Source organism: Cololabis saira, chromosome 22 (assembly GCF_033807715.1).
Source record: "Cololabis saira isolate AMF1-May2022 chromosome 22, fColSai1.1, whole genome shotgun sequence".
Classification (NCBI taxonomy): Eukaryota; Metazoa; Chordata; class Actinopteri; order Beloniformes; family Belonidae; genus Cololabis; species Cololabis saira.
The window spans coordinates 29,871,893-29,894,775 of record NC_084608.1 but is presented as its reverse complement, the minus strand read 5'-3'; the positions used below and the strand labels follow the sequence as shown (position 1 = coordinate 29,894,775).

Below are 22,883 nucleotides of genomic sequence, written 5' to 3'. Positions count from 1 at the left end.
TTGCGGCTGATGTATAGCACGGGGCGGTCCGTCCCCTCCACCTGGTGGGACAAAACGGCCCCCAGCCCTCTGTTCCAGACATCCGTCTGCAGGACAAAAGGAAGAGAAAAGTCAGGAGAGCAAAGTCAGGAGTGTAAAGGAGCAGCTACCCACAGAGGGCCTGTTTCACCCTCTCAAACACCTGCTGGCACTGCTCCGTCCACTGGACCGGATCTGTGGTACCTTTTCGGGTCAGGTCAGCTGGTCAGGCCGGCAAAATCGTGAATAAACCGCCGATAAAACCTGGCCAGCCCCAAAAACTGCCGAACCTCCTTTATGGTCTTGGGTCTTGGGCAGGTCACAATTGCAGCTGTCTTATCTACCTGGGGACACACCTGCCCGCTCCCCAAGTGGTACCCCAGATACCGTACCTCCCTCCATCCAACCACACACTTCTTGGGTTGGCCGTGAGCCCTGCCTGTCTCAGCGAACTGAGCACCGCACCCACCTGCCGTACATGCTCCGCCCAGCTGTCGCTGTAGATGATGACATCATCCAAGTAGGTGGCCACATACGCAGCATGTGGGCCCAGCACTCTGTCCATGAGATGCTGAAACATGGCAGGCGCCCCGAACAAGGCGAACGGAAGTGTGCGAAAATGGTACAAACCGTACGGAGTGGAGAAAGCCGTAATCTCCTTAGACTCTGGAGACATGGGAATCTGTCCGTAGCCCTTGTTCAAATCCAGCGAGCCGTGCCCAGCCGATTGAGGAGCTCGTCGACCCGAGGCATTGGATATGCATCAAAACCTGACACCTCATTCACCTTGCATTAGTCCACACAGAAGCGTATAGACCCATCCTTTTTGCGCACAAGAACGATGGGACTGGACCAGCCACTGTGAGACTCTTCTATTACCCCCATTGCTAGCATGGCGTCCAATTCTTCCTTCACTGAGGTTTGTGCGTCCTGGTAAGGGAGAAAACACATCAGCAAAACGCTGTTGCAATGTGGCCACGTCTGCCCTCTGGGACGCGGAGAGCTGGTTCCCACAAGTGAGTGAGGCTGGATTCGCCGATTTTGGTACATCAGGCCCCAACTCATCTCTCTCTCTTACCTGCGTCACCAGAGCAACCGGCACCGCCTCCCTCCATGCTTTAATCAGATTGACGTGATATATCTGCGTCGCCCCACCCCTGTCAGGACGCACTACCTCATAGTTAACGTCCCCCACTCGCCGTGTGACCACGAAGGGCCGTTGCCACTTGGCGAGTAATTTGGAGCTAGAAGTGGGCAGCAATACAAGCACTTTATCTCCCAGAGTGAAATTTCTCAGCCTGGCTCCTCTTTTGTACAGCCGTTATTGCCGCTCCTGGGCTGAGAGCAAATTATCCTGTGACAACCTCCACAGTGTATGGAGCTTTGCTCTCAGCTCCAGGACGTTCTGAACCTCATTTTTACTGGGGCTTGGATCATCCTCCCAGTTTTCTTTAACCAGGTCCAAAACCCCATTCTGTGTTCTACCAAGCAGCAGTTTAAAGGGGTAAAACCCTGTCGAGGCCTGGGGAACCTCACGCACTGCGAACAACAGAGGATCAAGCCATCTATCCCAATTACGAGCGTTATCGTGAATTAACTTACGGATCATGGCCTTAAGCGTCCGGTTAAAACGCTCAAATAAACCATCCGTCTGGTTGCCGTCTGGCCACCAGGATCACCTGGTCCACTTCCATCAGCGGGCACTCCCGCCTGACTTGCCCGGGCTGGCCGCACCGCCAGCAACCCTGCCCAGGTGTTTGAGGGGCCCCCGTAATGTCAGTTGGCGCGGGCGGAACAATGTGCTGGCCCTGGGGAGGGAGGGGGAGAGAAAGAGGAGAGGCGTTATTCGGAGTGCACCCCGCCGTGGCGAACCTCCGGCGTAGCGCCGGGGTGGGTCGCGCTGCGGGTCCCGCCGTTGCTGGGGCTGCCGGATGGACCACCAGGTGGTCCTCCGCGAGGGTGAAGGCCTCCTCCAGGGTCCCCGGGCGATGGCAGCGGACCCACGCTGCCGTCTGGGTGGGGAACCCCTCTACAAACTGCTCCATGACGACTAGCTGCGTCACTCTCTTCTCTCCCTCCGTCTTGCTGGGCCTCAGCCACCGCACCGCCGCGTTGTGGAGCTGGTGGGCAAAGGTGAAGGGTCTGTCCTCCGGGCCCAACTTGAGCGCCCGGAAGCGGCGGCGGTAGTTCTCCGAGGACCGCCCCAGGCGGTCCATCACCGCTCGCCGCACCTGGGCGTAGATTGCGCGTGCTGCCGCTGGGAGGGCGAGAGCCGACAGCTGGACCTCCCCTGACAGGAGCGGCAGCAGGCGCACCGCCCATTCGGCTGCTGGCCAGTCGTCCTCCACCACCGCCTCAAAGGTGTCCAGGAATGCGACGGGGTCGTCCGCCGCTGTCATTTTCTGCAGCGTCACGATCTTTTATCGACTGGATAAAGATATTAGTCTCAATAAGCTTTAACTTGCAAAGAGGTACCAGACAGGGTTGCCCTCTTTCTCCCTCACTATTTGCAATATTTATTTAGCCTTTAGCAGCCGCTATTAGACAAAATCTAAATATTAAAGGTAGGGCCGCCCGGTGGCGCAGTGGGTTAAGCAGCGGCTCATATACTGAGGCTAAAGTCCTCCTCCTGCAGCGGTCGCAGGTTCGAATCCCGGCCTGCGCACCTTTGCTGCGTGTCTTCCCCGTTCTCTCTCTCTACCCCTTTCTGCATCTTAAATAAAGGGCCACTAGAGCCCAAAAAAATCTTAAAAAAAAAAAAAAAAAAAAATATTAAAGGTATACAATGCAAAACATTAGAGCACATGACGTACAAACCTCACTATCACCGACAATTGCACTTCTAGAGGGATTTTCATCTCTGTCTGACTATTCTATTAATTGGTCTAAATCGAAAGTTACGACTGTAACTACGGTTCTATGAGTCCCGGATGACCGCCAGGTGGTGCTGTAAGCACTGGATATCTCCCCTCGCGCATGTCGAGTACAAATAACAACAATGTCACGTCACCCGTGACCCCTGCATGACCCCCGGAAGGGTATAACTTCCGGCGTCAGCATGGGATCGACTCCTAGAATCTTCTCGCGAGAGCACGAGGATTCGGAGTGACCGGCAGGCCTGGCGGTCATCCGGGACTCATAGAACCCTAGTTACAGTCGTAAACTGACCGCCAGGCGGTGCTGTAAGCACTGGATGACAAATACCAACAACGTCACGCAGAATCCCGGTCACCTACCTCACAGGCAGAAGGACCTGGGAGCAGAACCTGGGAGCAGTTGGGGAGTGGCGATGTTAATTCTGTAGAATCTGGAGAACGTGTCCGGCGATGTCCACAAAGCCGCGGTGCAGATGTGCTCCTTCAGGGCAGCCAAAGAAGCTGAGACGCTTCTGGTCAAGTGGCACCTCACCCCCATTGGTAAGGGATGGCCACTGGCCCTGTAGGCGTGCCCGATGGTGTCCACCACCCAGTGGGATAGGCGCTGTCTAGAAACAGAACGCCCCCTGTTAGGGCCACCATGGCAGATAAAAAGCTGCTCCGACCGTCGCACAGCCGCGGTAGCATCAACATAAGCAGCGAGGGCCCGTACGGGGCACAAAGGGCTCGGCCCACTCTCCGCAGGTTCGGGGTCGAACCGGGCCAGCTGGATAGGCCGGTTAGTATGAGTGCGTGGCAGGACCTTGGGCAGGAACGCCACGTTTGGCCACAACGTAGCCCCCGAGCCATCTGGGTTCCACCTCAGGCAGGACCCGCTGACTGACAGGACATGTAACTCACCGACTCGCCTTGCCGATGTCATAGCGAGGAGAAAAGCTGTCTCCATAGAGAGCCACTTCAGGTCCACCTGGGCCAAGGGCTCAAAAGGTGGAGAAGAGAGGGCACCTAGCACCATGGACAGGTCCCACACTGGGGCCCTTGGGGTCCTCGGGGGGCGCAGCCTCAGAGCCCCCCTGAGAAAGAGAGAAACCAGCTGGTGGCACCTCACAGTGGCATTCTCAACCAGGGCATGTCGTGATGAAACGGTCACCACGTACACCCTTAAGGTGGACTGAGCACGGCCACCATCCAGGAGGGACTGAAGGAACTCCAGGATCGTGGCCACGGGGCGAAGCACAGGGTCCTCTGCCCCGTCTGCACACCAGGCAGAGAATCGGGTCCAAATCAACATTACATAAATTCATAACGAGGAAAGACACAGAGACTACCTTGGAATGGGTTTTTAGCACACTCCTGCAGGAGGGGGAGAGCAACAGGAGTGCAGGGCAACGTGTGGCCCTCATTGAGAACTCCTGAGCTTCCCCCAAGATCCTCCCTCTAGAAGATGCTTTTATTAAGAAACTTTGACAGGATAAGGACAGAACAGTAAACAATTAGACAGTGGACAATGGGGTGGAAGTGATAACGTGTGATTGATTCCTGACATTACAGTGGTCAGCTGTCACCAGGACAGTGGTCAGCTGTCACCAGGATAGTCCAAAACCTGAGTAGATCAGGAAGTGGCTGCCGTGACTTCTGTTAGCCAAGCATGTGACAGTTTCATAATGACAAAACAAGTTCAAAGGTTGATTAACCTCACAGCACTCATACCAGAGGCGGGTGGAAGGCGCATGGGCATTCAAGATGGTAGTCCTGACGAGTTCAGGACAGCTTGACAACAACGGGTCGGGCCCTGCAGTGGCCAGACCCAGAGTTGAAGACGACGGGGTCGGAGTGCCAAACCTGACCCCCCGGCTGGGACAGACGGTCCCTCCGGTTGGGGGGGCGTCATGTTGCGTTGCAGCAGAGCCTCTGCAGCAGTGGAAACCATGGTTTCCCCGGTCAGAAGGGGGCCACCAAGAGGAGCCTGTGACCCCTCTGGAGGACCCTCTGCAAAGTCGGCTTGCGCCGGGAGAGGAAGTCCGCCACCTGGTTCCTGTCTCCAGGCAGGTACATCGCCCGAAGGCCAGGCAGGCGAGGAGCGGTCCATGCTAGGAGGCCCCGGGACACCCGCAGCAGCTGTGCAGAGCTGGTGCCCCCCTGGTGATCGATCAAGGGACAGTGGACACACTGTCTGACCGAACCAGCACGTGCCTTCCCCACAGGTGTTGCAAAAAAGTGTTCAAGTGTGAAGTGCAGAGCCCAGAGCTCCAGCACGTTGATGTGGCGCATGCGGACCCGTGCGGACCACTGATGATAGTCTCCCGACAGGGGGGAAACAGTGCCTTAGGGCAGACCCCTCAGGAGGAACGCCACGTCCATCCAGGGTGCAAGGGCATGGACACACACCCACGAAACCCCGACCAGCCTGCGCCTGTGCCTCTCGGCATCCAGGCGAGGGCTGTCCAAAACCCAAAGAATGTGGAGGCTTAGATTTACCTAACTTCCAGTATTACTTCCTAACGAATAAACTACACTATATTTTAAAATGGTCGAAAAATCATTCTTCAGATAGTCAATGGCTCGACTCAGAACAAGTGTTTTGTAATGATTTGGAAATCTGAGATTTACCATTTATTAGTCAAAGCATTAAACATCATAAATGTTTCTAAAGCATTAATATCAGCTCAACTCTGACAGCCTGGTGGGAATTCCTTAAAGTGGCTAAAGTTTCACTTTTTCCATGTGACCGCACACCCATATGGAACAACCCAGATATCCTGAAAAATGATAAAAAGATGGTAAACTTTGTTCAATGGAGAGACCAAGGAATACGGTATCTGCAGCATGTAATCATAGGGGGACAGTTTGTACCTTTTCATACACTCACTGTTCAATATGGAATTAGCAGTAATACATTTTTAGAATGCCAACAACTTAAGGCCATAATAAATAACAAATATAAACTTAACCAATTGGACCTACAACTTCCCGCTAGGATAATAGAATTATTGAACCTAAGCACCCTAAAGTTGCTATCGAAACTTAACAGATTAGTGTCCAAAATAGAGAACTCAATCTCTCTTCCGATTTCAAAATGGGAAGCGGATCTCTCTTAACACCGACCAGATCTCTTGATCACAAATATGTTTAAATACTTTCACTATGACTAAGAAGTTCTTCATAGAATACATTATACAGGACAAAGGATGTTCTAGATGGGTTTTGTCACCTCTAATATCTGCTCACAGTGCACAGAGAACACCCCTGATAATTATATGCATGCTTTATGGTTCTGTACACCGGTACGGAGGTTCTGGACGGAGATTCGTGTTTTTGTTTGTACGCAGCTGATGTTTGTTTGCTGGCGTAGGGTATCTGTGTCTTGTAAGCCCTTATAGGCTGGGCACCTTAAAGGTGTATGACACATAAATAAGAAACAATTCATTCATTCATTCACTCACACACACACACACACACACACACACACACACACACACACACACACACACACACACACGCCCCAAAAAAAACAGGGTTTATATGTATGTGTATGTATGTGTATGCGTGTGTATGCGTGTGTATGCGTATGCGTATATGTATATGTATATATATTAAATATAGTAACAATGCACATATATATGCCTTAGGTTCTTACCAGCATGGTATTAACCATTAATATGTGTGCAGACAAGGTAAAAAAAGAAAAAAAGGAATGAGGACACGTGTTTTTAGCGGAGAAATGGTTTATTGGTACCTGTCGGTCACCAGACACACACATACACACACAGCTGTCGTCGTGACAGACTCTCCGACAGCTCTGTGTCATTCCCCTCCGTCTCCAGGGCCCGCACACTACTGAAATACACAGAGAATGATTAGACACACCTGTGCACCATCAGCTGTTCCCGCCGCGTCACCTGTGCGCTACTCCCCCGCACTCCCTCTCTACCCTGCAGACTACGCCCCAATCCTGCACCCTGCTACAGTAGTTTTTGGACTACTACTTAGGCAGGTTTTACATCGTGTTTGAGCTGGAACCTGTCAGATCTGGCAACCTTGACCTCAGCGCTGGATTTCTTAGTTGGCGTAGTCTTTAGACGAGTCAAGCAAATATGCGTAAATGTAAATTTAGCGACAAATGGATCGAAAATTCCAGTTTATCTGGCCATTGGGTTACATTTGGTTCAAAGTGTGTGACTATTTTTTTAGTCTTAAATTTTGCTTGAAAATAGTACTAAAAAGTCTTAAATTTAACTTTGTCAAACCTGTAGACACCCTGGTTCTGTTAGCACCCCACACAGCTCACCGTCATACATACTGTATGTGTTCCTGCTGTCATGAAGCAGCTCAAGATCCAGACAGAACCTGACAGAACCAGACAAAACCGAGTTACATATTCATCTTTTTTTTTTTTTTTTTTTTTTTTTTTTTTTTTTTTTTTGAATTTGCTAATTTTTTTTTGAAATTCTCTTTTTATTTAGAACAGCAGTATTCCAACTTACACATGTATGCATTCAATCTTTAAACTTAAATGATTCTGTCCCTACTACTGTCCCGACATTTTTTATGAACAGTAATTGAAAACACTAACGGAAAAATAAAAATAAAAAATAAAAATAAAGAAAATAAAAAATAAAAACCAGGGAGCGCACCCATGTTTACAGTCATTACATCACATAAAAAAATAGATCACATGAAATCGGATGTGATTGGTTTCACATACTCAGTCCATTTGGACCAGATCCTATAAAAGTTTTCTTTCTCAACCTTGAGGGAGGAAGAGATCTTCTCCATAACATAGATCTCGTAGATGATCCCAATCCAGTCGTCGATAGTGGGGGGTTCTACTTTCAACCATTTCCTTGTAAGACATTTCTTACTGGCTGCCAACAGTATAGTCAGCAGTTTTTTGTCTTTTCCATTCCACGTTTCGAACCTTATGTCTCCCAAAAATAAAGTTTCACAATTCAAAGGCATGGTTACATTAAAAATATTTTCCACATGCATCTGTATCTCCTTCCAAAAAGGTCTTATAACTTGGCAGTCCCAAAAAATATGGAAGTGGTTAGCTCCCTGAGACCCACATAGTCTCCAACAGGCATCCCCGCTGCCCTGATATCGTTTTTGAATGGGTGTGATAAAAAATCTTGTAATACTTTTCCAACAGAATTCCCTCCAAGTATTTGACCCAGTTGAGACCCATTGTAGTTGGCATATTCTTTCCCAGCTTTCCTGTGTGATTATTACCCCTATTTCCTTTTCCCATTTGCTTTTTATATAATCTGTATCATCTTGTTTGGAAAGTTGTATGGTCTTATATAATTTGGAGATAATTTTATTACTTGATTCAGACTTAATTAATGATAAAAAGACCCCCATGAACCCTGATTCATCGATTCCTAACCCCTCTTTAATGTTTTTGTCAAAGTAGTGTCTCACTTGTAGGTATCTAAAGAAATCCTCTCTTCCCAGACCATGATCCTTTCGAAGGGTTTCAAAACTTTGAAATGCCCCCTTATGGACAAATGAATAATAGGTAGTTAGGTCTTTTGTAATCCATGCTTTAAATCTACTGTCAGTTTTATTTGGCGCAAAGTCTGTATCATAGGCACACCACCTCATTATTTTAGATGTGTTTTGTGATCTGGAAATTTGAACTATTTCCTTCCAGGACATGAGGATGGTGCTTGTCAAAGAATCTTCTGGAATGTCCAGCTCTCTTTGGAGTTTGTAGTCACTTAGTAAAGCTGTTATTGGGATTCCCCTTATCATCGTTCCTTCTATTTCCTTCCAGGCTGCAGTGTATGTTGGTGAGCAAAGACAGATTAAAGGTCTAAGTTGGGCTGCATGATAGTAATCCTGCAAGCAGGGAAGACCCATTCCCCCCTTTTCTTTTCTTAATTGCAGCGTTTTAAATTTGATTCTGGCCCTTTTTCCTTGCCACAGATATCTCGCTATTAGTCTGTCCCATTCTAGAAACTGCTTAGCTGGTATTTTAACTGGCAGACACTGAAAAAGGTACAACATCCTTGGTAGAATGTTCATCCTGATTGATTCTATCCGGGAGCTTAAACTTAAAAAGGGAATAACATTCCATCTTTGTAAATCTGTTTTAATTTTTGAATTAAGTATGTCGTAGTTGATGCTATATAATCTTGTTAAATCTCTAGGTAACAAAACACCCAAGTATTTAATGGACTCAGTGTCCCATTTCCAATTATATTTGGTTTTAATTGAGGCTGGGGGATCATAGTTAAACGTCAATACTTGGGTCTTTTTGATGTTAATTTTATAACCCGAAACCAAACCATATTCCTCTAGCAATTTCATCAGTTTTGGGAGCGTCTGAGTGGGCTGTGTTATACTTATTAACAAATCATCAGCAAATAGGGCCAGTTTTTGCTCTCCAGATGTCATTGTTACTCCCTTTATATCGGTCCTCTGCCTAATTAATTGACTCATGGGTTCTATAAATAAGGCGAAGAGGAGCGGCGACATACAACACCCTTGTCTTGTTCCTCTCTCCAGAATGAATGTACTGGTTAGGTTTCCATTGAGTTTAATTCTAGCTGTTGGTTTGTTATAAAGTTCTGCAAGAGTGTCAATTATAGTTGTATGGAAGCCAAATTTTGCAAGTACCTTATAGAGAAATGACCAAATGACTGAGTCAAAAGCCTTTTGAGCGTCCAAACTCAATAACATTGTCTCCTGTCCTTGTTGTGCGATTTGTCTCATAACATGCAGTGTCTTCCTGATGTTATCTTGTGTCTGTCTTTGTCTGACAAAGCCGGTTTGGTCATTATGTATCAATTCTGGTAATATCAATTCTATTCGCTTAGACAGTATGGAGGTGAATAATTTATAGTCGTTGTTTAGGAGACTTACAGGACGGTAATTCCCACAATCTAATTTGTCTTTCCCTTCCTTAGGTATGACCGAGATCATTGCCTCCCTCCACGACGGAGGGGCATTTTTATTTTCCAACACCCAATTGAATGTTTGTAATAATATTGGAATTAATTGATCCTGCATTGTTTTATACCATTCCGTGGGAAAGCCATCTGTCCCCGGAGACTTCCCCCCTTTCATTCTACTAATTGCCGACTGGATTTCTTCTTTTGTTATTTTTGATATTAATTTTTCATTTTGTTCATCTGTGATCTTTGGAAGCTTTATCTGGGTCAGTAAGGCATCGATCTGACTGTCATTGCCCTTCTGCGGTTGTGAATATAATGATTTATAATAGATTTGGAAACATTGTTGTATTCTCTCTGGATTTGTTTCTATTTCATTCGTTTCTGAGTTTCTTAGTTTATGTATAGTTCTGTCCGCCTGCTGTTTTCTTAACCTATATGATAAAAGTTTCAGTGATTTCCCACCCGTCTCATAGTATCGTTGTTTCGTAAAAAGAAGCTTTTTTTGAATTTCCTGCGTATTTATTTCATCGATTTCTTTTTTCAACTTATTTATCTCACTTTTGTCATCGTCTTTGAGAGATTTTGCATGTTCTTTCTGTAGTCTCTTCAAGTCTTCTTCTAATGTTTTGAGTTTTTGTTCTCTAATTCTCTTCTCGTATGAGGAGATGGCTATTATTTTGCCCCTCAGCACCGCTTTTAATGCATCCCAGAGAATGGGCGGGGTCACTTCTCCATTATCATTATTTTCCAAATACAGATTAATTTCGGTTTTTAGTTTATCTTTAATACACGGTTTATTCAAAATGTTTGAGTTCAGTCTCCAGAGAGTGGATCTTTTAGTATTATTCAAATGTATTCTCATAGTAACAGGGCCATGATCTGAGATAGTAGTGGGTCCTATTTCACAATTGTCCACCCTAAAAAGATCTCCTTTAAGCATAAACAGGTAGTCGATGCGTGAGTAAACATTGTGTGCGTATGAGTAGTGCGAGTAGTCACGGCTCGTCGGATTTATCTCTCTCCACACGTCCACAATCCCCACTTCACGCATCCAAATATTGAATCTTTTGCTAATATTTTTTGCGTCAGATTTCCCGTTTGATGAGTCTATTTTTGGATTCAATCGGATGTTAAAGTCTCCCCCACATATTAAGATTCCTTGACTTTTTGTTGTCATCAAATCCACCACATGCTTATAAAATGACCAGTCGCTTCCCGGTGGCACATACACATTAAAAAGACTTATCAAAACACCATCTATTCTCCCTGTAACCATGACAAATCTACCCTCTTTATCCTTATGCTCTGATATGTGTTCATAATTTACAGTATTGGATATCAGAGTCGCCACCCCTCTCCGCCTCCCCGACCCATGAGAAGAAAAGTAAACATGTTTAAATCCTGATTTATTCAATTTAGCATGTTCGGAGTCGTCGAGGTGCGTCTCCTGCAAGAGAGCTACTTGGATTTTATCTTTCTTCAGTTTTGATAAGATCTTTCCCCTTTTGACTGGATTGAGTACTCCATTTATATTAAATGATGTTATTTTTAAAGACCTATTTTGCATCTATGTAATTTCCCCCTCCTTCCCTCCCTCCCATAAACCTGGTGCGCTTCCCTCTCCCTGCGAGAACCGGCAGGGGATGAACAATTAACATATTAAAAAACAACAAACTGAACTGAACTTGTCCATGTGACTCCCTATGTAGGGGTCTGTTAACCTGACCCTGTTGGGCCTCCCGAGGAGGCTCCGAAGGGAAAGTCTCCCTCCTCAGTCCGGAGGAAGAGGCCCTTGTCCGCATCCGTCGCACGTCGGAGAGAAAAAAAAAAGAAAAAAAAAAAATAGGTTGGCCCCGTGAGAACCAGTCTATTCAATGGTAAAAATCCACCACTTGGTACAGTCGCAATATATTCCAAGAGATCTCACCAACGTTAATCCGTCATCTTCAGGCCGTGGGTTAATCCTTAGGTCCCAGAGGAGGACGGTGCTGTTCTCCTGAAGGCCCGCAGCTTCTCCTTGTAACTTTGCTCCTGCTCCGCTGCGCCTTTCTTTGATCTCCGCTCCGCTCTGCTCCAGGTCAGCCGCTGCACCTGCTCCATCAGCGTCTCCGGGGTTGTGGTGGCTGTCACGGAGTATCCTCTCCTCACTAGATCCTTTGCGGCTTCTTCCACCGTCTCGTAGGTTCTGGTTCCATCGTCGTGTCTCACGCGCAGCCTGGCCGGGAAGAGGGTCTGGAATTGAACCTTTTTTTCTTTCAACACTCTGCGGATCTCTGTGTAATCCCTTCGTCTCTTGAGTATTAAAGGTGGATAATCGTGATCCAAGTTTATATGACTTTCTTGCCAGTCAAACCCCTTCCTCTGCCAAGCCTTGCGGAGTACTGAGTCCTTTGTTTTAAAGCTTAGAAACTTTATCACTATGGAGCGGGGCGGCGCGCCCGCCGGAGGCTGCGGTCCCAGGGACCGGTGCGCCCTCTCGATCTGCAGGTCGGTGTCGGCAGGTAGTTCGAGACCTTCACGGAGTAGTTTATCCACAAACACGGCCATCGTGGTCGAATCCTTCTCGGATCCCTCCGGGACCCCATAGATCCTTATGTTCTCACGTCTGGAGCGACTTTCCAAATCCAGCAACTTGTCCTCCAGTTTGGTATGCAGCGTCAGCATAGCTGTCACAACTTCTTCTGTGTTCTGGATCCTTTCTTCTGCTTTCTCAATTCGGCTTTCCACCTCATCCAACCTGGTATTCACCTTTACAATTTCTTCTCTTATTGTCTCCAATTGTTCTTTGTTTTCTTGGCGAAACCCTCTTATTTCTTGCAGAATTGATTCCAAGTCAGCCATTTCTCCGCCCGACCACGTTGTTGGTTAGCTTGAATCCGTTAGCTAATTGCTGCTGCGTTTCGTCTTTCTCCCTCACCTGCCTTCAGACGACGTTTACTGCTCCAAGTGGGGATATAATATTCCCCCTCCCTTTTGTACACGTTTTAAGGGATGATTTAGTTGGTTTGCATGGGGATATTTCTCTAATTTCTCTGGTTCAACCGGGAGCCCTCACACTATGCGGCCATCCTGATGATGTTCCGACCGGAAGTCCACATATTCATCTTTAAATCATCTATGAAAGCACATCTCTGAGGAGACAGACCCCCCCCTGAAGACCACACATGTCCTGAAGGAAGACGGGTTTTTGCTGACGGTTAACAAACTAACATTTTGTTCTGAGGTTTCAGCGGACTGGGCTGAAATGACAGCTGACCAGGCGTCAAGAGCGCTCATCTAAATAATAGGATAAGAATCAGAGGGGATCAGGAGAGGGAGACGGGGACCATGCAGGGACGGGCCACCGGTCCAGAGACCAGGACGGTCTGTAGTTCGGTTATTGTGAGGCAGAAGACAGATCCAGGAAGAGCGGGCCAGGGCCAGAACCCAAGACAGGCAGATAAGCTCAGACAGACGTAGCGATCAGGGCTGGACCTGAAACAGGTCCAAGGACACAGATCCGGTCCAGCATAGCAGTCCCAGGAGAACTGCTGGAGACCGGTATCTGCAGGGAGACCACAAACCCACTCTGGTGAGAGTGAGAGCTGCAGACGGTTTAAATAGAAGAGGAAGAGGTGAGGATGATGCGGGTGATGAGCTGGCAGGAAACTCTTCATCTCCCTCCAGAAGGTTCTTCATGGACCGCTGTAGTCGCTGTGAGGTTGGGGTTTGTCGGTACCGCCGTATCTCTTTACAGCAGACGTTCTCCCCCGGGCTCCGCTGCTGCACATTCACTGCACGTGCACCGTCCCACATGTGAACATATTGTAGAGTAAAAGTGTTGCTTGAGTCAACAATGGAAGCGTCCAACAGCTCTCTCAGTCAGCAGCTCCCCGGTCCAGAACTCATGAGTGACGTTCAGAAGCTTCCTGCAGCCGTTGTTGTCCTGGTTCTGGAGGAACGGAGACAAACGCTCGTTGATAAACTGGTCTCCACGCCAGAACCAGCACCACGCAGGTTTTCCCATCAGCCTTTAACACGTGTGGCGTCTGTGGAGGAAGGAAAGCAGAGGCTGCAGAGAGCAGCAGGAGGAAAGAAGCAACAGGAAGTAACATTAGTCTGTCAATCAACACCACTCTGATCATCCCAACCTTTATTCCATGAAAATAGATGTTATCTGTAATAAGTAGATATACTGTAGTTGTGATCCAGTGAAAGGACCACCAGCTCTTCCTGCTGCTGCTCCCTCAGACAGTCCACACCAGATCCTGGAGCAGAAGATGTTCAGCATCGTTATGTCAGATATCACATCTCACAATCAACAAGACCAGACTGCTGCTTTCCTTCATGAAGATGCTCCAAACACTGTAAAATAAGTCACATCTGTGACTCCGCAGAGCTAAAAGTAAGACGTATAATCAGCTGAGAGAGTCAAATGTAGTTTTCAACAACAAAATACTTTGTTTACTTTCAGGAATATTGTTGAATAGTGTTTAATAATCTTATTACTATCAGTGGGATGATGCAGGTCCTGTATGGAGTTCTCCAGAACCTCTTCTCCTCCTACAATCGCTTCTGTTTGATTGTGATAAGTCTGTCATTTGTGTTTCATCCTTTATTAACAGAAATATGATGAAATCATTATAATAATTCTGATATAAATACCAAAACATTGATGAATGTTGAATTTGACGGCAGTAACAGAACCGGTAAAAGTCCAGTCCTGCATTCCCAAGTCCATACAGGGTCTCCATGATCCCCCGATAGTAATCAGAGTACTCACCACTATTCTAGAATACTTTGTTACCACATTCCTGAAAGTAAACGTAGTACTTTGTTGGCTGTCGTTAAAAATGATCATCTGATCAAAGAGACGACCCGGTATCTCCGTCCTGCGTTTAATGTGGAAGTTTCAAGAATCCTGACAGATGTGTTTCTGAACTGTGGAGTTTCTGAGTGAACGTGAGGGAAGATCCTGGAAACGCCAGGCAGAAAGAACCGGGCCAGGATTTGGACCAGGAACCTTGTGACTGTGAAGCTCCAGTGTTTCCCACCACACCCCCCTGAACGGAGGAGAAAACACTCATCTAGATGTTTATCTGTGTTTTATTCTTTCTCCAGGTGGGAGCGCTGCAGTTTGTCAGAGATCAGATGTGATGATCTGGTCTCAGTTCTGGAGTCCAACCCGTCTGATCTGGAACATCTGGTCCTGAGTGGGAACAAGCTGCAGGATTCAGATGTGAAGCAGCTGTGTGGTTTCCTGGGTGGTCCAGACTGCAGACTGGAGACTCTGAGGTTTGTTCTTTGACTGAAGTTGTAACAGTTGTGAGTTCTGCAGCCACAAACACCTGAGCTGCTCTGAACCATCCTGGTCTCTGGACTCATCTGCTCCTGACATCATTAGAAACAAGCTGAAGTGTCTGCAGGCTGCTTTCCTCTCCGTGGAGCACAAGTGTGCAGTATAGAGTGGTGAACGATGTTCCCTCAACAAAGACGTCTTCATTCCATCCCAACATGAACTGAACCTGAGCAGCAGAATGTTTGTTTGTGCAGAGATCGTGCAGCATCGTCTACAAACATCTTCATCTTCATCTGTCCAACATGTTTCATCTGATCCAAACACTGAGATTCTAACGTTTGTACCGACTGAGATATTCCAACACAACATGAGTTTGTATGGATGGATCCACTGGTGGAGCTGCAGAGCTGCAGAGCTGAAGTCACTACGTCTTTATTGGAGCAGCAGCATGATGTCATGAATATTGATGAAGATCTTTTTCACTGGTTCTGTTGGAACCTGCACCCTGGTGGTTCAGCTCCAATCTTTTATTCTTCATGCAGGTTGGAGGACTGCTTGATGTCAGAGATCAGCTGTTCTTCTCTGGTCTCAGCTCTGAAGTCCAACCCCTCCCACCTGAAACATCTGGACCTGAGTGAGAACCCGATGCTGCAGGATTCAGGAGTGAAACATCTGTGTGGTTTCCTGGACAGTCCAGACTGCAGACTGGAGACTCTGAGGTCAGACATGTTTTAGTTGTGTGTTCAGATCAATCTGATGTGAAAGTTGTGTTGACACTAACCTGCAGACATCAGGCTGATCTCCTGCTGATCCACACTGACCATCTGACTGCTCTGGTTCTCTTTCATAATAATTTGCTCGATGTCTCATTATGGGATACCCCGCTGCATTAATCTCATTACACCAATGCTGATTGGCTGGTGAGACGTGTCCGTCCACCGCAGGTAGGTGGATGAGGTGGCGGCTCACGGAGAGATGCCCTCTCATCAGCAGGAGCCCGGTCCCCGGGGCCTCGTCCCTCCACTGCCAGGCCATGGAGAGCTGGGGCTGCTCCGCACGCCTCCCATGGAGCCCCGGCGGTGTCCTCCAGGAGCCCCGGCCTGCCGTCCAAGTCTGACCGTCTTCAGTCGGCCCCGACTGGAACGCCGTACGAGGCGGCTGTGCTTTCGGCCAGAGCGCTCAATGTCCTCTCAATGTCCTCTCAATGTCCTCTCAATGTCCTCTCAATGTCCTCTCCCTGCTCACAGCGTCACCCGCGAGTCCCGTCCTTTCTGAACCCCGGGGTCCACCGGCGTCCGTCCTGTCCAGGAAGGTGGTCACTATCCTTCTCAGTGTCCAGCAGGAGTGATATTGTCCTTCTTGCAGGACCTGCTTGACAAACGGAAATCCTTCTCCACGGTGGATTTTACTTGCAGCTATCGCCGCCGGTCACGTGGGCTTTGGGAAGGAAACAGCGAGCAGCACCCGCTGGTTTCTGTTTTCTGAAGGAGCTTCTCCCCGTGTCCAGACCACTGGTACCACCATGGGATCTGGCTGTGGTTCTGGAGGGGCTTAAGGCCCCCCTTTGAGCCCCTGGAGGGGGCAGACGTGGAACACGTGTCTCTGAAGGCCGTGTTGTTGATGGCGCTGGCGTCGGCTAAGCGGGTTAGTGACATCCACGTGCTTCAGTGCAGCCGTCATGCACTCAGCTTTTTCCGGAGGGTTGAGGATGATTTTGAAGCCCAACCCGGTATTTGTGCCTCAGGTGGGGGTTCATATTCTCCCCTGGACCTCGTGGTTTTGCTGCCCCACCAGGGGAGCTGGGGTGGTATGCGTTATGTCCCGTCTGTGTGCTCTTACATGGACAGGACGAGGGGCTTCAGGAGGAGCCATCAGCTGTCTCCTGGGCTGGTCCTCATACGGGGAGAGTCACAAAGCAGCTCTCCCACGGGCTGCTGGAGGCGACAGCTTCTGCTTACACGAGTCAGGGTTTGCAGCCGCCTGTGGGCTTGTGTGCCCACTGGACTCGGAGCCTGGCGGCTTCCTGGTTCTGATTCAGGGGAGTTTCTGTCCGGGACATCTGTGCTGCGGCGAGTCTCACTTTAGTCCGTTTCTCTATGCTGGACGTCTCCGCTCCTTCATGTACGCTTCTGTTGTCCTGATGTCGTCCACACGGGATATCTAAGGTAGGTGGTGATACCTGCGGCGGACGGACACGTTTCACCAGCCAATCAGGATTGGTGTAATGAGATTAAAGCAGCGGGGCATCCCATAATGAGACATCTCACTCATATTACTCAGAGAACCAGGGTTATGGAAATAACCTAAAGTTTCTTCTACTCTGCTGTCTTTATTCAGGTTGAAGAACTGCAGCTTGTCAGAGATCAGCTGTTCTTCTCTGGTCTCAGCTCTGAAGTCCAACCCCTCCCATCTGAAACATCTGGACTTGGGCAGGAACAACCTGCAGGATTCAGGAGTGAAACGTCTGTGTGGTTTCCTGGAGAGTCCAGACTGCAGACTGGAGACTCTGAGGTCAGACATGTTTTAGTTGTGTGTTCAGATGAATCTGATGTGAAAGTTGTGTTGACACTAACCTGCAGACATCAGGCTGATCTCCTGCTGATCCACACTGACCATCAGGCTGCTCTGGTTTCTTCTTCTCTGGTGTCTTTGTTCAGGTTGGAGTGCTGTGGTCTGTCAAAGATCAGCTGTTCTTCTCTGGTCTCAGCTCTGAAGTCCAACCCCTCCCATCTGAAACATCTGGACCTGCGTATCAACGACCTGCAGGCTGCAGATGTGGAGCAGCTGTCTGGTCTGCTGCAGAGTCCACACTACCGGCTGAAGACTGTCAGGTCAGTGGAGGTTGGAGTCGGTCCTGCTGCTTCCAGCAGTTTTCTACTAAAACCAGTGTCTATCAAAGATCCAGTGTTTCCAGTGAAGCTGCAGCTTCTCAGCGGCTGCTTTCCCCAGTAAAGCTGTGAGAGGAGGATGATGACAGGCTGCAGGATCAGAGGATCCAGATGTGTGCTGTAGACCAGTGTTGTGCTAGTGTTCACGTGTCCACAAATAAAGGAGTATTCCAGCTGACGGCCTTCCAGGATGTTCAGACACACAGCTGCTCCACTGCAGCTCTGAACTCTGAAGGAACCCAGAATGGAAAATCCACCAATAACCTCGTCCATGTGGCCGTTTCACACGGAACAAAAACAGGAACTTCACAATAATGGGATTACGTTTTTCAACCAATAATATAATAAGTTATCACATTATTGTTCTAGTATAAGAAAACGAGTATTTTAAAATCTAATAATAACTGTAGTGATAATATAATGATATATAAACAGGACAGAATTTTTCGTAAAAATTAAATGTTTGTGCAGTTATTTCATCATAAACAGGTTCAGTTGATGGAATAGTCGTCGTATTGGTTCATCCAGGTTACGAACTCTGCAGAACTCTCCTTGTTTATGTGTATAAATATGTAAACTTATAATTTCATGTGACCGTCTCTGAACAAGGGAAGTCGAGACAAAACTGAAACATGAGGACACAGGGTTTCAAAATAAAACAGGAACCTCTTGTTGTTATTTCTGATGTAACTATAAAATTATTTCCAGATGTCATGATTTTAGTGTCAAATAAAACAACAGTCTCATCTGTTTTTATCTGCAGAATAAAACGGAGCTAAACAGACGACGGTGGAGCAGGTGGACTCTTCTCAGAGGAGACGTCCTCCTATAAACTCTCAACACCAGCAAAGGTTGAAACATGTGGCTCCACCAACCTCCACCTCTCCCTCATCAAACACCCTCGTCTGCCGTTCTACTCATTATTTGGACTAAATGAGGTTGAAAGCGACTCTTCAGAAAACCTCTGGGTGACATCACAGAGGGTTTTAAGTTGTTCTAACTTAACTTGGTCTGTTGTTAGCACTCAGCAAGATGCTTTTGTACAACTTAAAAAAAAACCAGGTCGTCAAAGGTTGTGCTTTTGAGAACAAGGTTTGTTTAGAAGAAAAAAAGAACCGAGTCGGTGTAGTTGCTGTACAAGGAGAGGACATTTATTGAAGAATTCCCAGCATCACAGATGTGTGTTATCTGAGGTCGTGTCTTTCAGATTTCAGTGATTCAGACAAAGTGAATTCATCCACTCACATGCAAGTCACACACCTGTGCACTCACCTGCTCCCCCAGACACACAGGCCCACGGTCCAACATACGTTCACAGTCTCGATACGTACAAAAAGTGATACAAATACAAATAATACCACAATAAAAACATTGTAATTATTCTTTTTTTAAGAAATTCTTACAGTTTAGCTATGTTCTCTATTCTGTAGAAAGACAACTAAGCTTTAATAAGGGAGGAATATTTTTTTCTGCCCTTCTCTAAAATGATCAGTATATCATCATAATGAAAATTATTACAGTGTACATACATATACGCGTTTGTGTGTGTGTGTGTATATATATATATATATATATATATATATATATATATATATACACACACATGTATGTATACATATATTAATTTTAATCTATGATTTCTCCGACAGCCCCTGCCTGCTGACTTTATTCACAGGCTGTTGGTTCAGATCCTGACGTACGAGGACTCGGCCTTGGAGCCCCGACACTCGCATGTATCACTCTTTAAGAATCCATGAACGACAAAAAAAGATGACAAGATGAACCAAAACATCCCAGCATGTACAGTCTTCAGAGTCCATCCACCCAAAAACAGGCGACGCTCCGTCTTTGCATCCCCAAGATAACGTTGAGGTCGACTGTACAGTCGTCCAGTGTTTCGTCTCGACTATTGACGGGTAAAAGCCCAGATGATGAGAGGCTGTTCAGTGTTGTGTAAGAAAATGTTTCTCACCCTCCAGTTTCTAGAGTCAAACCCGACAAAGTAAAAAAATCAAGTGAAAACAGAATAAAAGAAAAGTCCCCATACAAACTGCACAACTTAATAAACAGCAACGAATCAGAGCAAACGTATTCACCAAACTCAAACTCCTGTTATATTGTTGCTTGAAAAGCCTCCGATGTGAAAGGAACGGCAGATTTGGACCAAAAAAGGAGAGAGAAAGGTTGGGCTGCTGAGTCTAACCCGGAAGTAAAGGAGGTTGCAGTTCCTTGACTGACCACTGGGGGCTGGCTCCAAAGACGAGTCTCCTTTGGCCTCCGTGTTGAAATGTCTACAATTGCAGCAGAAACAAACTTACTGGTCAAGAATATAGTTCTGGTCCCCGTAGCTGGATGCTAATGCTAAACTTTATTTCCAAAATCAACCAAATGAGTTAAACATTTTAAAAATCAAATCACATCCTTAAAAACACCGGAGGGAGAAGTTTTGCACATCAGAAACTACAGAGCAGCGTATGGACTAAAGCTTGATTTACACTTCTGCATTTCTTCTTCGTCTTTATAAACGCGGGCGAAACGATAGTTTGTTTTGTTAGGATTTTATGAAACTGTTAAAAGTATGAGGGTTTTTTTCTATAAGATTGTACACAATGTACAATTGTACAATGTCTAATTGTTGCTCTCAGCACAGAACCAGCTCCTGTTTTTATGACCAGACTGATTAGCTGAGTTGTTCTTTAGGTGAGGACGGTGAGGAGGAACGGATGTTTAAGATTGATGGTTCCCCTCCTGTTTTTCTCTGGGTTTGGGTTTTCATAGATCTTTGCTGGGTCGGCATGTCGGATTAGAGATAGACAACAGAAAATATATGGCTGAAAGTGTGACATGTTTAAGTTTCTTTTACTGCAGTCGGCCTCCCAGATAAGGTTCAACATCAGCTCCTATAACGTACAAAACACCTCCCTTTTCAGTATAAATATGACTGGATTGATGACCACCGTGTGCATTTCTCTATTGTGGTTTCAGAAAATTGTACCTCCGGCTGGAAAACATTGTGCATGATATAATAAAAGCTTGTATTAACTTTGATTCTGTTCCCTGGTTTTCTTATGGTTCACCAGACAAATGACTCGAGCTCAATATTCATCAGCTCCACAGAAGGAAAGTCTGCTCTAGGAGGCGACGCGCTGCAGGAAAAGAGCCTACATTAGTGGCTGGTGCCGGAATTACAGAGCAGCGTCAACAATAACGCAGAAGTACGAACCCGAGGCGGCGGAGTGTGTAGACGACCCGCGCGGTGGTAGACGTGTCACGAGTGCTCACAAGCAAGTGGAAACGAGGCGTCGCTGGTTCCCTTGGTGATCTCACCTGCTTCGCAAGGTCTGGTTTTACCGCCAAAAGTGACAGAAGAAAAAGCTGGTGAGAACAACGAGCAGCTAATGTTAAAAAGATCCAGAAACCGCTTAAAATACCAGGAATTGGGTGTTTGATGACGGAACCTCCAACCAAAACAGCTCTTCTATTATCCAGATCTACTTGTTACTGTTGTTAAGTAAATACATTTACAACAGATGCCCAAATTTGAACATCTAAGGCTCCTCGTTCAGAGTTTGTAGAAATGACAAGTTGAAGAAGCAGATTGACCTGAACGGCAACGTGAAATGAAACGATGAGTGAAGCAAAACTGGCTCTGCGAGGCGTGTCCCAGCACTTGTGCATTTAATGTTCAGCGAAAACCTCAAGTGTTGTTTTTTTGTTTTTTATTTTGTTTTATCTAATGCTACTTTAATAACCTCAGAAATGGTTACCGACTACAACGACAGAGAAGCTGCTGCAGTCAGAACACCCGCTTCACCGCCGAGACGCTTGCAGCGTGATCATCCTGTTTGAAATGTCTCCTCTTCAGCGCCCGGCTCATACAGGCCGTCCGAAGACGACCTGGAGTCTCCTTCCACCTCCTTCCACCTCCTTCCACCTCCCAGATCAACCAGTGCATGGATCCTCCGAGGAGGCGGAGAGTCTTCCTGCAGTGGGACCATCTACAGGCCCTGCTGTCCCCCAACAGCTGCGTCCACTCAGTCGTTTCCATCCACAGGTCACACACACATACAGTGGGGAGAACAAGTATTTGATACACTGCCGATTTTGCAGGTTTTCCCACTTGCAAAGCATGTAGAAGTCTGTAATTTTTATCATAGGTACTCTTATTAATACTTACTTAATATATATATACATATTTATAGGTTGAGTTACACTCCCTACAAATAGAGTGTATAGAGTCGTCCGTTTCCATAAACTCTCATATGCCTAAAGTCTTGTTGTTACAGTATTGCAGGTGTAAATATACAATTAGATATAAAATTGAGTTTAGTATCAAATAAAACAACAGTCTCATCTGTTTTTATCTGCATAAAATGAACCAAACAGATGACGGTGGACCAGGTGAACTCTTCTCAGAGGAAACGTCCTCCTATAATCTCTCAACACCAGCAAAGGTTGGTGAAGCTTGTGTCTCCACCAACCTCCACCTCTCCCTCATCAAACACCCTGGTCTGCTCCCACCGCACCTTCCTGCTCTCAGACTAACATTCCTTCTGTCCCTGCTCCTAAATCTGCTGAAAGCAGCAGTGAAGAGACACAACAGCATGCAGAAGAAGACTCCAACCTGGGAGAAGGATGTGAGCCTTTTATCAGAATGAAGGCGATCCCAGCGAGCAACGCTCCGCCTTCCTCTGGTCCTCTAAAACTCTCCACCACAGGTTCCTGTGAGAGGAAGGAAAAGTCCTGCAGCAGGTCCCATTCAAGCAGCTTTCCCTCGCCCACTCATCAACCTTCTGCAGAAAGCAGAGCCCTAAAAAGATGTGGAAGTTTCCCTGCCGGGAACCTGAGCAGCAGCTTTGAGGAGTTCACACCTGCCTGCACTGATGAGTCTGCTGGTGAAAGCTACAGGTTCCAGTGCTCCCGT

The 22,883-nt window shown here is 47.0% G+C and overlaps 1 protein-coding gene across 5 annotated transcripts in view; it reads left to right on the top strand.

Moving 5' to 3' along the window:
* Positions 1-22,883, top strand: part of LOC133422945 (NACHT, LRR and PYD domains-containing protein 14-like) — a 471,822-nt gene that overhangs the window by 25,289 nt on the left and 423,650 nt on the right. For 3 of the 5 annotated variants that reach the window (XM_061713008.1, XM_061713007.1, XM_061713004.1), the window contains 5 exons: positions 14,894-15,067; positions 15,614-15,790; positions 17,409-17,582; positions 17,729-17,902; positions 18,723-21,007. In XM_061713008.1, coding sequence (XP_061568992.1) covers positions 14,894-15,067; positions 15,614-15,790; positions 17,409-17,582; positions 17,729-17,902; positions 18,723-18,738 — 715 coding nt within the window. In that variant the 3' untranslated portion in view covers positions 18,739-21,007. Of the gene's footprint in view, positions 1-14,893; positions 15,068-15,613; positions 15,791-17,408; positions 17,583-17,728; positions 17,903-18,722; positions 21,008-22,883 lie in introns of those variants that run through there. The other 2 variants (XM_061713002.1, XM_061713005.1) reach the window with 2 other exon arrangements.